The sequence below is a fragment of the Clytia hemisphaerica genome, unplaced genomic scaffold (genome assembly GCF_902728285.1).
Source record: "Clytia hemisphaerica strain Z4C2 unplaced genomic scaffold, Clytia hemisphaerica genome assembly, whole genome shotgun sequence".
Classification (NCBI taxonomy): Eukaryota; Metazoa; Cnidaria; class Hydrozoa; order Leptothecata; family Clytiidae; genus Clytia; species Clytia hemisphaerica.
The window spans coordinates 77,324-91,364 of NW_027103340.1; the positions used below are offsets into that span (position 1 = coordinate 77,324).

The 14,041-nt window shown below is 33.9% G+C and overlaps 1 protein-coding gene across 1 annotated transcript; it reads left to right on the plus strand.

Moving 5' to 3' along the window:
* Window positions 1–228: 228 nt before the first annotated feature.
* LOC136818291 (uncharacterized) lies at window positions 229–9,431 on the plus strand. The gene is made up of 12 exons (XM_067074675.1): window positions 229–751; window positions 1,131–1,329; window positions 1,785–1,992; window positions 2,407–2,457; window positions 2,886–2,960; window positions 3,174–3,236; window positions 5,569–5,664; window positions 6,333–6,407; window positions 7,268–7,333; window positions 7,559–7,645; window positions 8,046–8,232; window positions 8,954–9,431. Exons 1-12 carry the CDS (start codon window positions 661–663, stop codon window positions 9,193–9,195), a joined length of 1,440 nt encoding a protein of 479 aa, XP_066930776.1. The 5' UTR covers window positions 229–660; the 3' UTR covers window positions 9,196–9,431.
* The last annotated feature ends 4,610 nt before the right edge of the window (window positions 9,432–14,041 follow it).

The window sequence follows — 14,041 nt, forward strand, 5'->3', positions numbered from 1 at the left end:
TCCTTTGCAAGACGGACAAGGACAGTGTGTGTGTGGTTGAATAGTTGATTTCTCACACCGACAGTTTGCAACTGACAGTCTAGCCCATTTTGGTTGTGGTTCTTGCTCACCTTCCATCTTGTAATCTTTAATTCAGCACCATTCAGCCATTTCTATCTGTTCTTCTTTTTTCCTTCTTGGTTGGCTTGTTGTGGAATTTAGAAAAATTGCGCTAAAAGTTTTTTGAAAATATTTTTAACGTGTATTTTACAGACCGAATGTTTCAAAATTTAGAGAATAAGTATGAACTAGTATTCCATATAAAACGAAAAGTATGATAATTTTAACTTATTTTTTAATGAAATTTTAAGGTTAGATATCAATTTTGAAACTTATTTTATTTTAAAAAATAAAACTTTTCTAAATTTATCAGTCTTTATTTATAGTCTTTATGTTATGCAAAATTTCGTGGTCACACGGACAAACTCATCAACTACTTTCAACACTAGGGAAAATAATTTTGTCTCTAGGCCACGGTTTGAAATCTCCAAACAGCGGCATCAAAGCCACCAAGGGTTACGGAAAAAATTTATGCACGTGTACTGTACGAAGAGTTTGTTAGATCTATGAGGAGTAAAAAAGTGATTTTCAGTGATTTTCAAACGTATAAAATCTGGTGAAATGGAGCCAGGAGTAGAAGACTTTACATCAGATGAATTAGTAATGTATCTACGTTCACTCTTTCCTCTGGAGATGGCGAACAAGATTATTGGTGAGTAAATCATATCTGAATTGAAACTTTAGTAAACTTTATATTATATTTATTATAGACAGGCTACGTATGTGGGACTCATTTTTCAAACAATTTTGGCAAAATTTGCGAAAAAGTGACCCTGTATGGCCACCTGAGGGACTTATTTTTCTATTTTGGTGTTTAGCGACCCTGTGTAGGGCTGATGGTGGAGGTGAAAAAAAAGTACCTTGACCATAGGAATATCCCTGCACAAAGTTTCAGAAAGGTGCAAGTTCAAGATTTTGAGTCCAGGGTCCATGAAAAAAAAATTACCAAAGCAACTGTTTTATTTATATATATGAATTGGGCCATTTCAAAATTTTGATAGCATGTGTTTATTAAAAATTTTCTATTTCAGCTTACGACTTGAGTGGTAAACACCTTCAAGTTCTTGTGGGATCTGCCAATCAATTCGCCATTTTGAAAGAAATGAAGTTGAGCATCAAAGAAATACTTGAATTTCAAGTCAAACTCCCTCCTGCACTGACCAACTCAGAAACAAAAGAGTCAACTCCATCCAAGGCAACAGAACTTGATGTTTTTTTGAAGAATATGAGGTTAGTTTGTTGTTTACCTCATTAGATAGTTCTTACTATCAGGGTGCCTAATAAATTGAGAGTCAAAATAAACTAAAGAGGTGAAAAAATTTTCAAATACAAGGGAGATATAATTACCAGGTCGTTTAAAATTGTATTTCTGAAAACCCCTAATAAGGAAAATTATAATTAATTTATTATATAATTTATTATAATTCTAGGCTAAAATCATGCAATTTAAAGCAAACGTAGCAAACCCTTTGACAGCTGAAAATATTTTCAAAATTTAAACTTGCAGTTCTAACATGTGTGATAGTTTAAAAAAAATGAAAAATTAACTAATGCTGAGTTAAAACCTATAAAAGGTTTTAATCAATTTTTTCTAACGAGGAACCAGCCCGAAAGCTTTCAAACTTTATTTTAAATTTGTTTAAATGTTTGAATGATTATATCACATATCTTTGTTGGTATTTCAGGCAAAAACAATTAAGAAGCGAAGTTGATTCAAGATGGGGCAGATCGATTCCCGCAAATTTTTCCCAACCTGATGCAAAAAAGGACTTAAATGACTTCATGGTATATTTGAAAAATGACTGTCCGCATCCAATTATTAGAAAGACCCAAACAGATGTGCTTAAAAGGGCACTTTTGGGCATTGTCCACGAACGTAGAAGATATGGCAAGGTATGATTTTTGATTGTTTGTCCTTGAAACAACTGAATATATTACAGTATCAATAAAACATTGTGCCAATTTTAAGGCATTAGTTTTAGAGCTTATTTGTACTCTCGATAAATTTTTTCAGACCAGGTCGGGTAAGAATCTTGATAAAATTTAAGGGGGAGTAGTAAGAGTTGTTTTTTATAGGAAAAGGGGTGATTTTGAGTTTGAGGAGGGGGTGGTGGCTAAAATTCATGAACTCAAATGCTGATTTAACACTTTTTGTTTTATTTTTTTTATTATTTGCTCTAAAAAGTAAGTTGGAGCAGTCTATGATCAAGCGTTTTAAAAAAAGCATAGTAGTTCCATTAGTAAAGCATAAATTAGTAATCCTGCTTTTGAGTTTAAATATTTAAACAACTCTTTCTATTATTTCAGAAACCAGATGAAGAAGATTCAGATACAAGAAGACAGCTTAATTTTGATAAGGTACTAATAGAACTAATCTTTTTATATTGTTGTAGTTTTTATTTGTGTTTTCAAAAAAATACCAGCAGTCCTTTTATCTATGTTTCAAAAGGCAATTTTCAAAATGTGTTTAATTTTTCAGAATAAAAACACAATAAAACATGTAAATCTAACATCAGCACCATTGGTCACCATGGAGGCTGGGGGTCAAAAGAATAATATAAAAAATCTTTTCAGTCATAGAAATATTCTAATGAAGAGAGAAGTCAACTCTAGCCAAATGACCCAAAGTTGAGACAGGAAATTTTCATAAAGATTTCTGGGAGACAAAATGACTTTGAATTTGAGCACTGAGCAACACTGAAAAGGTGTATTTGCTTGCAAAATAGTTAAAAAAATTATAAGATTCAGAAGTAATTTCACAGTCACATTTGCTTGTCAACATTTAGAATCAGCCAGGAACATCGCAAGCTGCACATTCACAAGATCAAAATCCTTCCAAAACAACTGGAAAGAAGGGAAAAGTAAAACATCCTTTTTTATTTGCTACTCATTTGCTGATTTTTAAGACCTACTATAATGACATGATTTCTTTTCTCAGAATCTTGTCAAATCACCTTGGGAACTGAATACCTATTACTTAGTCTATTTATATGAATTAAAATATTCAGTTTTTTAGAATGAACACTATATGTGCATTATTACTCTTCACTATAATTTAATTCCTTTTTTAATAGGGATGTCCAAGACCATCATCAAAGGCAATTGACTTGAGTGTTTCTTCCCCTAAAAGGACTAAGGTAATACTTAAATCAGATTAAGTTTCGCGAGAGAGAAAAATCGCGAAATTTTCTGGTTTTAATTTTGCGAGTCACAGATTTGAAAATCTTAAAGTCTTAAAGCAGCTGAAAAGATTTTTAATGTTGCGAAAAATGGCAAAAATTTGCAAAATTGTGAAATTTATTCTCGCAAAAGATAATCCGATTAAAGTAATAAATAAACCAGCCGAGGCTGGAAGGTCAGCCAATAGAGCTTAGCTAGATAGCTTTAATAAGTGGGTTAACAGATGTAAGAGATGTACTGAAACAGAGAAGACTAAATATGTTGAATAATGTACAAAATGTGAAACATTTGATAACTTGATTTAAAATTATGTAAAACAAGCCTGAAAGCTCCTCCAACCCCCCCCCCCCCTCACGAGAAGCTCAAAGTATACTTCTCTTTAGCATTGTCCATATAGTACGTACGCAAAGATTTTCCAAATATTTGACACCCCCTCCCCCTTGTACACAGAGAACAATAGAAATGACTTTGTTTAAACAATAGATGTACGCTTTTGCTAAACCCCCTCTCCCCCCTTCACTGTGTACGTACTATATGGATGGCCCCTCCAGTCTGGGTAAATAAATTTTGTAGTTTAGTACCGTCAAGTTACACAACATGCACACAACCATCTTGAAGACTTATGCTGGTTGCAAATGATAATTGAAAGCAAAACTTAAAATTCATAACTATGCGGGGAAGCTCATTTTTCCCCCGTTTTGCTTTAAACTCGCTTTTGATTGGTCTATGAATTTGGGCGAAAGATTTACCGCCTTGGCGGAATAAACACACAACCATAATAAATAAATTCAACAGGGCAGCGGTGTAGCAATTAATTTCAACTGGGAGTCCTCTCTTCTGTGCCAAGCACTGGCAGTGTTTTTTAAACTTTAAAACAATGTTAAATGAAGACCAGATTGATCTGTTTGTTATGGCTGTGCAAGTTGTGATGAGAGTGTGCATGTTGTGTAACTTGACGGCAGCCCGCTTTCTGCAAGTCTGATAAGAGATATCTATAAACTGTTTTATCGCCATTCATTCCATTCCATCATTCAGTCAAAATGTGTGCCAAGGTTAGAAAAGGTTAGGAAAACACAATCTGCATCCGGAACTGCGTGAAAAAATAGTCTGATCAATTTCAACAAGAACTGTATATATTGATATTAATATAAATGATCAAATTCCAAAGACCATTTGTCATAATTTTGCAAGTCCAATAATAGGAGATGTGATGTCATCATTTGGTTCCCGTCATCTGATTTACGGTCAGCAGGTAGAGCTGGAGAGTCGGAAAGCTTTTCCGCTGCTTTGCTGGATTTCCACTGTCGACCTCTGCACGCTCTGTGTTTATAAGTTTTCAAATCGAAGTAGAGAGCCGCATGCTAATGGAGAGTAAACCGAAAACACCAGTTTATCCACGATTTCTCAATTTTAAAATTCGGATCAGTCCACACGAATTCCCTTTCAACAAGATGTATAGCTGCTTCTTAACAGAAAAATATTTTCGACTGACCAGCTAAACGACTCCCACTTTTAAAGTAGAAATGACGGGAACCAAACAGTTTTTTGCGATTCGCCTTTATCACAAACACGTCCAAGTCCAAAAAAGCACGATTGCATCCAGTCTTTATATCATTTTATACAGTAGCTGTACTTTTGTAAACTTTATCAAATTCCAATAACATTATAACACCATCAATCCCCCTAGAGGCAAACAAGAAAAATATGTTTTTATTGCAAAAACTATTAAAAAGCAGCAATAAAAAGTATCAGAAAATTCAACATAAACAAAAACTTGAGCAAACGGCTTTAAACCTTCAAAGGATGTAGAAAAAGAATCCCCTTGATGAAAATCATGTGTTTGATTTGCCGAGTTAAAAAAATAAATGTTGAAGCTTGCAACAGATTTACACTGAAAATACTTTGGTACAACTCTGACTTATCACATCTGACTATCGCTTGAGCCGCCATCTTGAAACTACATTATGATCTGTAAAAACAACGCACGCTAAAAGTACCCAAAAAGTTAACCCGATCGGAAGAAAGTTTAGAAATCAAAGTGAGATCGGAAAACCGGATTTTTTTTTTGCCGTCTTATGATGATGGAGGAACTGGAAGAAAATTTTACCTATTTGAATGCTCAGCTTAGGCTGACCAATTATTTTGCCAGTCTTTTTGGCATTAAAAAGCCTATAGAATAAATATTTATACTTTGGTAAAAATTTGTTAATTGTTTTGAATGATATTAAAATTAAACTGCATACTCTTCCCTAAGCCTAAGTTAAATCGATTTTTTATTCAAATTTTTAGAATTATCACAAGCTAAAGCCACTGACACCAAAGAGAGCCCTTGGTCCGAAGAAATCACTTACCCCCAAGAAAACTACAAAACCAAAGAAAATTCAGGTTAATAATTTTGCCACAGCCAGTATTATGCACATAGTAGGCACCCTCCCTTTAAAAAGGGAGGTTGACTTTTGGATCAAAACTTTTGAAAAAGGTTGGTAGAAAGAAAATAGGGGGTTAAATTTTAAGGAGGCTTGAGAAAATTCCATCTAATTTTGCTTCTCAAACACGTTTTTATCAACAAATTTGAGTAATCAGTTCTCAAAAGAAAGAAATCTTCATCAACAAAGATCTTCTCCTTGTCATTCTAAATGTTTGTTTAATTGGTACAGTCTTAGGCCAGCACAAAATCAGGGTAAACCGATAAAGAGGTGCATACACAGAGGCATAATAAATAGGGGGTTAAGTCAATATTTTACCAAAATAAGGGGGTTGATAAAAGATTGGGGTTGTGAGATTTCCCTTTTCAAGAGGGGTTTTGAGCAAAAATAGGGGGTGGTGATTTTGAGAGGGGGCTCAGATCCCTGTGCCCACTATGTTATGTTAAAGTATCATTTTTGTGAATGGTGGTCAGACTCGGCGAATGATTGAGTGGTCAAAGCTGTATATTCATTAGAAAAACCATTCTGAATACCTTGTGCGAATAATTTTATGGAAACTATTTGACAAATTTGTTAGGTTTAAAATCTTCACTTTGGTTTAATAATCACATAAACCTTCATTCACAGAGACAAGATCAAGTCATAACATCTATCCCAGAGACAGAAGACATAAGGGAGAATCCTTTTTCACAAATGATACAGGTTTCATTTTGCATGTTTTATTATTTGATAAGGCAAGACTAATTTAATTTGTTGTTTTACGGGCCAAGCTAACCAAAAAAAGAGGGTCAGTCGATTGGCGAAGAAATTAAAATTAAAATTTCACCTATAAAATCTCCTAAAAAGGAAACAAAAACTACTTCATCTTGACAAAAATGTGGAATAGAAAATAAAAAGACCCAAAAAGCTCGAATTCATGGATGAAATGAAAAATTGATTATAAAATTCTCAAAACCTTGGAAAAACTACCAAATTTTTTTAAATCTGACAGTCTGTAAAGCAATGAAAAGAATAATGTACTTTAAAAATCAACTTTATTTTTATTTCAATTTTTGAAATTTCAGGGTCGGTCGGGCCCTTAAAACAACTAATCAAATTGGTTTTGCCTAATTACAACAATGTTCATCATTGGAACAATTTATCGACTGCATGTGAATATTCTTCTAAAGAAATTATTTCCATTCCACAACTTTACAGGTCACTCATTGTAGCAATTGAATCAGGGATTTATTATTAGATTCATGATTATAAACTGCTCCAGGGGGGATTGAAATGATTGACATTTTTATCACTATAAAATCAATAAAATCGAATAAAAATTTATAATACCTTAATTGTTTCAATTTTTCATCTTTCATAAGGAAATTACTTCATTTTAAGAACCATTTTAGGTACTCAAATTTATATGACAGCCGAAAAATCAGCTGATTACTTTAAAGTGATTTCATAAAATTCACATGGCCCACCACCACTGCACTAACCAACATGTCTCATACTAACTGCTCCACACCCTGACGGTTCGTATTTCCATTATGTATCAACATGAAACTTTTTATTCACAGATTCAAGATGAAATAGTGATCCCAGAAACGGAGATGCTGGAAGACAAAAATAAAAGCCCATTTGAGGTATGTTTTTGTATATACAGTACCTGTTCCTTATCCCCTTCCCTATTCCTTATAGAAATCTGTTGATTCTCTTTTGCTTGAACTGTGAAATGAAATGGAGTTCATTTTTAGTTCACGAACATGAAGATGGGTACAATTTACAGGTATGCACTATAATTGTAGTGGCACAAATCTACCTATAATAGACAGACAATTCATGATCTTTTTGTTGTTTTTCTTATTCAGGACAACGAAGATACAAACAGAAAGAAAAATCAAGATAGTGATAATGGTGATGATGATGATGATCCTACTCAGTCTCTGTCCCATAGGGTAAATTTTTGAATGTTTTTGTCGAAATACTCTTATCAGTTGAGATTGAGTGTATATTACCCTTATTGGAAGAAATTTTGGGGGGAATTTAATTTGGCGGATGGCCAAAAATCAAGATCAAAACATTCATATTGCATACTTTTAGTGAGTAAATTGTGAAAAAGCATGGTTTGGGCTGTGAATTTGAATTTTGTTTAGGTTTATCTGTTCAAACTGCCTCAGAAAAAGCGGAAAAATTGACCTTAGAGAGAATTTTTGCAAATAGGTACCCTTAAGAAAGAAAGATTTTTGACTTTCATAGTTTTGGTACTTTAATAGACCAATTAAATACAGTTTTTGATAAAGGTTTGAATGATCTTTTCTTGATATTTAACAAATACATATACTTTAATCATTTCAGGATAGCAGTTATGTTCCATCTTCGCCAAACTATACCCCAGAAAAGGAACCTGCTCAAGAGGCAGCCAATGAAAATAACAATCAGGAAGTATTGACAGCATCACAAGACCAAGTTTTCAACACTCAGGCAGTCAACACATTTCCTAAAAGGGCAGCTCAATTCTTAGCCGAAGATCTTAGTGAGGATCGTAAGTGACTTTCTTAGTGAATTTATACAAAAAAAAATTCCCGTAAGCAAAGCTTAGCTGGGCTGCTCTGCCACCCAAATCTCCCGAGTGAGTATAGTTGTACAGAAATTCCTATTTCTTCACATATATATGACAGACTCGATAAAGAAGTCGAAATATTTAGAAATTCACCATCTCTCTCTTTTTTGTATTTTGAATGTCAAGATAAAAAAGAGCTTATAAATTCGGTTCTGTTTTTATTTGTTATTAAATTTTCTTGCAAAAATGGATTTTGTTTACCATTTTTCATTTCCCTTTTTTACAGACGTTACACGTCTTTTTTTTTAAGAAACACACTTTTAAGAAACATGAGGCTCAGAATGCCTAAAAACTAAGAAACATCTAAGAAACTTGCTGAGGCTGAGAATGAGAAAATAACATTTTTAATTCGGTTTTTTATAAGAACCTTCCAATCAAGGCTAATTATGTCAAAAACTTTAGAAACATGTAAGAAACATTTAAGGCTCAAAAGGCCGATTTCTTAAGAAACATTGAGGCTGCTTGGTAAAACTAGTTTCGTAAAAAAAAAAAGACGTGTAGTACTGCAGTATGCAGCGCTGACGAGTCCTAATAAGGACGAAATGCATATGCTGCTCTCTCACCCACATCTCCTGAGTGAATATAGTTGGACAGAAATTCTTATTTCTTCACATATATATATATTTTTTTTAATTTCTTCTAGAATTGATGCCCAAGGACTTTTTCAAGATAGCACATCTAATTTGTGGCGTTGTTTCAAATGCAGCCCTCCGTCGAAAGATGAAACAGTTCAAAATTGAAATAGCGTCAGGAAGTTCGACCCCAGATAGATACACCGAGTTTGGTCGAGAACTATTTCGGCGGCAGTTGGTCGTAGTGACTAGTACGTCCGTCAAAACAGATAAGGACATTTTTAAAACTTATACCGAACCGGATTCTGATTGAAGTTTGTGAACTTGTGAACTATTTGTACTGTTAAAAGCTCCCTTAATCCATTCGGATTTCAATCAAACTTGCCTTCCGTTAACTTGATGTATGAGTTTCATTAAACTGAGATATTTCTATCTTCTCGCACATGTTTCTTTTTCATCTTTACCATCTTTTAGCGTTGGTCATACATTTATTGACTAAATTTTGGTCTTGTGTTGTTTATTTATTTATTAAAAAAACGAAAAGTTGATATTACTGTATATATTTACATTACTTAAGGGTTTTTATTTTAAAAAAGTGTTATTTTTAAACAAAGAATTTATTTGTATTTTTTATATTGTACTTTTTGAAGAGTCTCGATTTATTAGAGCTTTACTTTGTACTTTTTTTTACTAGCTCAAGTTATTTGTACGTATTTTTTACATTTAGGCTGTAAATAATATTTTTATGTTAATAATTTATCAACAACAGAAAAGATAATTGAAATTATCTTATTAATAATACCGGTATTACCTGAATTCTGTTAATTAAGAAGCTAGTAAAATTTGAAATTCCGATTGTGTTTTGATTAATTTCTCATCCGCATCCGAGTTATCTGGATGTGGGAACGACATTTTCCGTATTGTTAATCTCAAATTTACGAGTTTGTGAAATTTGACATCCCGATCGTGTTTTGCTCGATTCCGCATCCGAATTGTGATTTTAACCGTATCTGTAATAGCCTTTTTCCGTATTGTTAATCTCAAATTTACGAGTTTGTGAGATTTGACATCCCAATCGTGTTTTACTTGATTCCGCATCCGAATTATGATTTTATCTGTATCTGAAAATGCCTTTTTCCGTATTGTTAATCTCAAATTTACGAGTTTGTGAGATTTGACATTCCAATCGTGTTTTACTTAATTCCGCATCCGAATTATGATTTTATCTGTATCTAAAAATGCCTTTTTCCGTATTGTTAATCTCAAATTTACGAGTTTGTGAAATTTGACTTCCCAATCATGTTTTGCTCGAATCCACACACGGTTTTATACCTTTGTGATATTGGAATTCACAACCTACGTACAAGCTGCACAATCCCAAGTTTGGGGCTGGTTTGGGAAATACATGATTTTCCGGATCCGGAAGTACGTATTTCCCAAACATTGGGATTTGAAGATTTTTTCCTGTGCTATGTATTGATGTTATGCTATGTTATGTATATGTTATGATCTTTTTTTTTCCGGTCTGTACTTTGTTGACCTGTGACCTGTGACCTGCGACCTGTGACCTGCGTTTTACACTAACCGCTAAAATCAGTTCATCAACCATTCCCATTGTTGCATTTGCATTCGTTGGGTGCAAACTTTTTTCATATTGCAAGTATGTAATTTTTCAGGTATAACATGGTCAGATTTATTAACAGTCACTTGCCTTCGTACAATTTATGTAAATATACAAACAAAATTGAAGTTATTTTGTTATAAAAGTTGATAAAATATCGAGGTGCCGTTCGAGCGCTGTCATGAAAATAGGGTTAGTATTGACTATAGGGACAGTGATTATAGGGACACATTGTTTGTATTGTATTCTTCTTTGATTGACAGGTCTTTTGATCCAATTATAAAAAGGTGGAATGAAAGTTTTCTATTACTGATTCAATTAAAGAATTAAATACTAACAATACTAAAATATTCTTCTCAACTTCAAATTTATGGGTCAAGTTGAACATTTTACAAGAATTTTTGTCATTGGATTGGTTGTTAACTATTCAAACAAAAACTTTTATTATTTTTTTCTAAAGAACGCGTCATCTCTATTGTTTTGAATAACCAATTATGTGAGCATCTTATAAAAACTTCAACACAACTGAAATTTATAAGACGGGGGTATAAATAATTGAAAAAATCTGCTTTTTATAAGAATATCTTAGTCCTGATTTTAGAAAACGGCCCAAACCAAGGATTTATCATACACTGGATATACAAGTAACAGATTTTTGCCGATTTCTCGTGTACTAGCTATGTCCGCAGTAATGATATTATTGTTCACTCTCCTTCCCTCATTAAATGTTTTTTCGAAGCACTTTTATTGCATTTCTTATCGAAAACCACTCATCCAATTCCCAAAAGAGACTTAAAACTTTCCTGTGAGAGTCAGATTCTTCCAATTAATTGATAATTATAAGTCGTTATGACGTTTCAAGCTGTGAGAAAGATGCAAAAGACGTGTTGTGTATAAGAAATTGAATGTTGGCACCGGAAATTTTCAAACTTCAACCTGAAAAAAACCACCTTGCCACCACGTGCCTCCAAAGGATTTTCATACCACAGTGGAGCCAAGACACTCAAGTCTTATGTATGCTAATTTCAGCTCTTCTGGGGACAGTCTTGGAAAGATATTTCCAATTTAAAATTTCGTGTCACTATAAGCATTTTGTCTCAATTTCTTGTCTAATGATGCTTTTCTCACACCAGATTTCACAAATATATCCAGCTTGGTATGCTAGCCTTATTTTCATACTTTTTTTCTGCAAATGTACAAAAAGAAAGAGCTAGAGAACTTTTTTAAATAAGACTGATAAACATTTTTTTTAAATCAGACATCTTCGAGCCGCCATGACAGTTGTCCATTGCGGACAAAGCTTGGACATCAATTGTTTTCTGAAACAATGAAAATACAATGATCGCTCTCCATCGTTTTAAGAGTCGTTTATCCAGTGTTTAATAAATCTTTGCCCAAACCAAATACTATTTTCAACGATGAATTCTCCTAGTTCCTATATAAAAAATATTTCTTTCAAATCTTTACACTCAAACTGCAATTAATCTGATCATGATTCTAGGGCATTTTTAGTTGGGTTCGTGATTCTAGGGCAGTTTCAGCTGGGTTTGTGAGTCTAGGGCAGTTTCAGCTGGATTCGTGATTCTAAGGCAGTTTCCGCTGGGTTCGTGATTCTAGGGCAGTTTCAGCTGGCTTTGTGATTCTAGGGCATTTTTAGTCGGACTCGTGATTCTTGGGCAGTTTCAGCTGGCCTCGTGATTCTAGGGCATTTCTAGTTTGGACTCGTGATTCTAGGGTAGTTTCCACTGGGTTCGTGATTCTAGGGCAGTTTCAGCTGGACTCGTGATTCTAGAGCATTTTTAGTTGGATTCGTGATTCTAGGACAGTTTTCGCTGGGTTCGTGATTCTAGGGCAGTTTCAGCTGGATTCGTGATTCTAGGGCATTTTTAGTTGGACTCGCGATTCTAGGGCAGTTTCAGCTGGATTCGTGATTCTAGGGCATTTTTGCCCCCGCAGGAGCGTAGCGACGAGGAGGCTCTCATAGTTTCACGCATAGATATTGGACTGGAATCTCAAAATTTTGCGAATTGTTTTGTTGTTGTCGCGTAAGCATATCCGTAGTTAGTCTTTTCCGTAAATGTTCGGTTTTTTTCCGGGACGGTAGTATACATATTTTCATATTACGTTATATGGTATTATCATTATTATATCGGACGGAGGATCGAGACAAAAATACCATTAGATGCTAGAAATTTCCAACATGTTTCGGCCAGGGCCGTTTTCAAGGTATCATTATTATCATTATTACATATTACAATTTTAGTTTTGATTTAGCTTTGAAAAGCTGAAGCGAGTGTTATAAATGTAAATCAAAACAGTGTATGATATAACACGAACTACAATATTACTTGTGCAAATCAAAACAAACAAAATGGCAGACTGGTTTTGATGATGATGAGCTGATTCATTGACTAGAAGAAGTGTTTTGTCTTGTCTTTGAAACTGAATACTAACTACTGTAATTTAGTCAGAAGTTCACTTCAGCAATGATTTCAATTCTTTTTCCAGAATCTTTAAAGAAATTTGCTTAAGTTTTCAAATGTACATTTGATATTTTTGTTCCAACTCTAATTTATTTTTGTCTGTCATTTTATTGATAACTTCCTTTATTGTTTATAGGGCTTCTTGAGCTTTAAATACCATCATATGGTTGTAACTCGAGAAAGTCCTTCTTAACTTAGTAAAACAACCGGCAAAGTACAAAAAAGATGAATGTACGCATATGTAAAGTTGAATCCAAACGTGGTTGAATTTTTCTTTTGGTCTTCAAAATAATTTACCTCACTTAGAGTGTTTTTACGTCTTTTCAGTGTGGTAAATCTTTTTTAAAAAGCTGAAAAAAGTTTGTTTACTCGTTAAACTTTACATGCGCACGTTAAACTTTTTCATGCAGTTGTGATAACCTAAATAACTTACGCTCCAGTGGTTTGGTGAAATAGCTCCAAATTCTGGCTTTCTAAGTTAGGAGAGACCTTCCCGAAGGCATTTAACGGTGGTTAGACTAGGTACACAGACAGTCATACAGAAACACCATAAAGGGAAAGTATATCGCTAGCTATAAACTCAAAAAGTCTAGCTTCCTGAAGTCTAGCTTCCGTCTCTTCATTGTCTGCGCTGCGATCAGCTTGGAGAAAAGATTGCATCATGAAAAAGGACTATGCACTTGAAAAGAAATTTAGGCGCATTTTAACTTTTCTCGACTGTACGTCTGAATGAACCACAATGGCATTCCTTTACTTTTCTTTTGACCAACAACATAGAAGATTTTGCTTGAGAAGTGCAATCACAGCGTACGCTAGTGGAGCCCGGGCCTTAACTAGGATAAGCGAGTTTCTATTTCACCCAACTTAAGATGGCGCAGAACTTTTTGATAAATTTTATACGCAGTATCCTCTTGACTATTGTTTATTACTAGGCAAAGTAGCAATAGAGAAATGTTGAAATATTGCAGCCAATGAAAAAAAAAACAAGAGCCGCAAAGATGCGGATAAATATTTCCTTTACAAATGATAGAATAATTATTGATGTCCTCAAAAGA

Bases quoted from the DNA above. Each gene is read 5' to 3' on its own strand.
- LOC136818291 (XM_067074675.1), top strand. From the start codon at position 661: ATGGAGCCAGGAGTAGAAGACTTTACATCAGATGAATTAGTAATGTAT. The intron at 6,408-7,267 runs GTTTCATTTTGC...TTTTATTCACAG, and splicing joins CTTTTTCACAAATGATACAG to ATTCAAGATGAAATAGTGAT. The intron at 8,233-8,953 runs GTAAGTGACTTT...AATTTCTTCTAG, and splicing joins CGAAGATCTTAGTGAGGATC to AATTGATGCCCAAGGACTTT.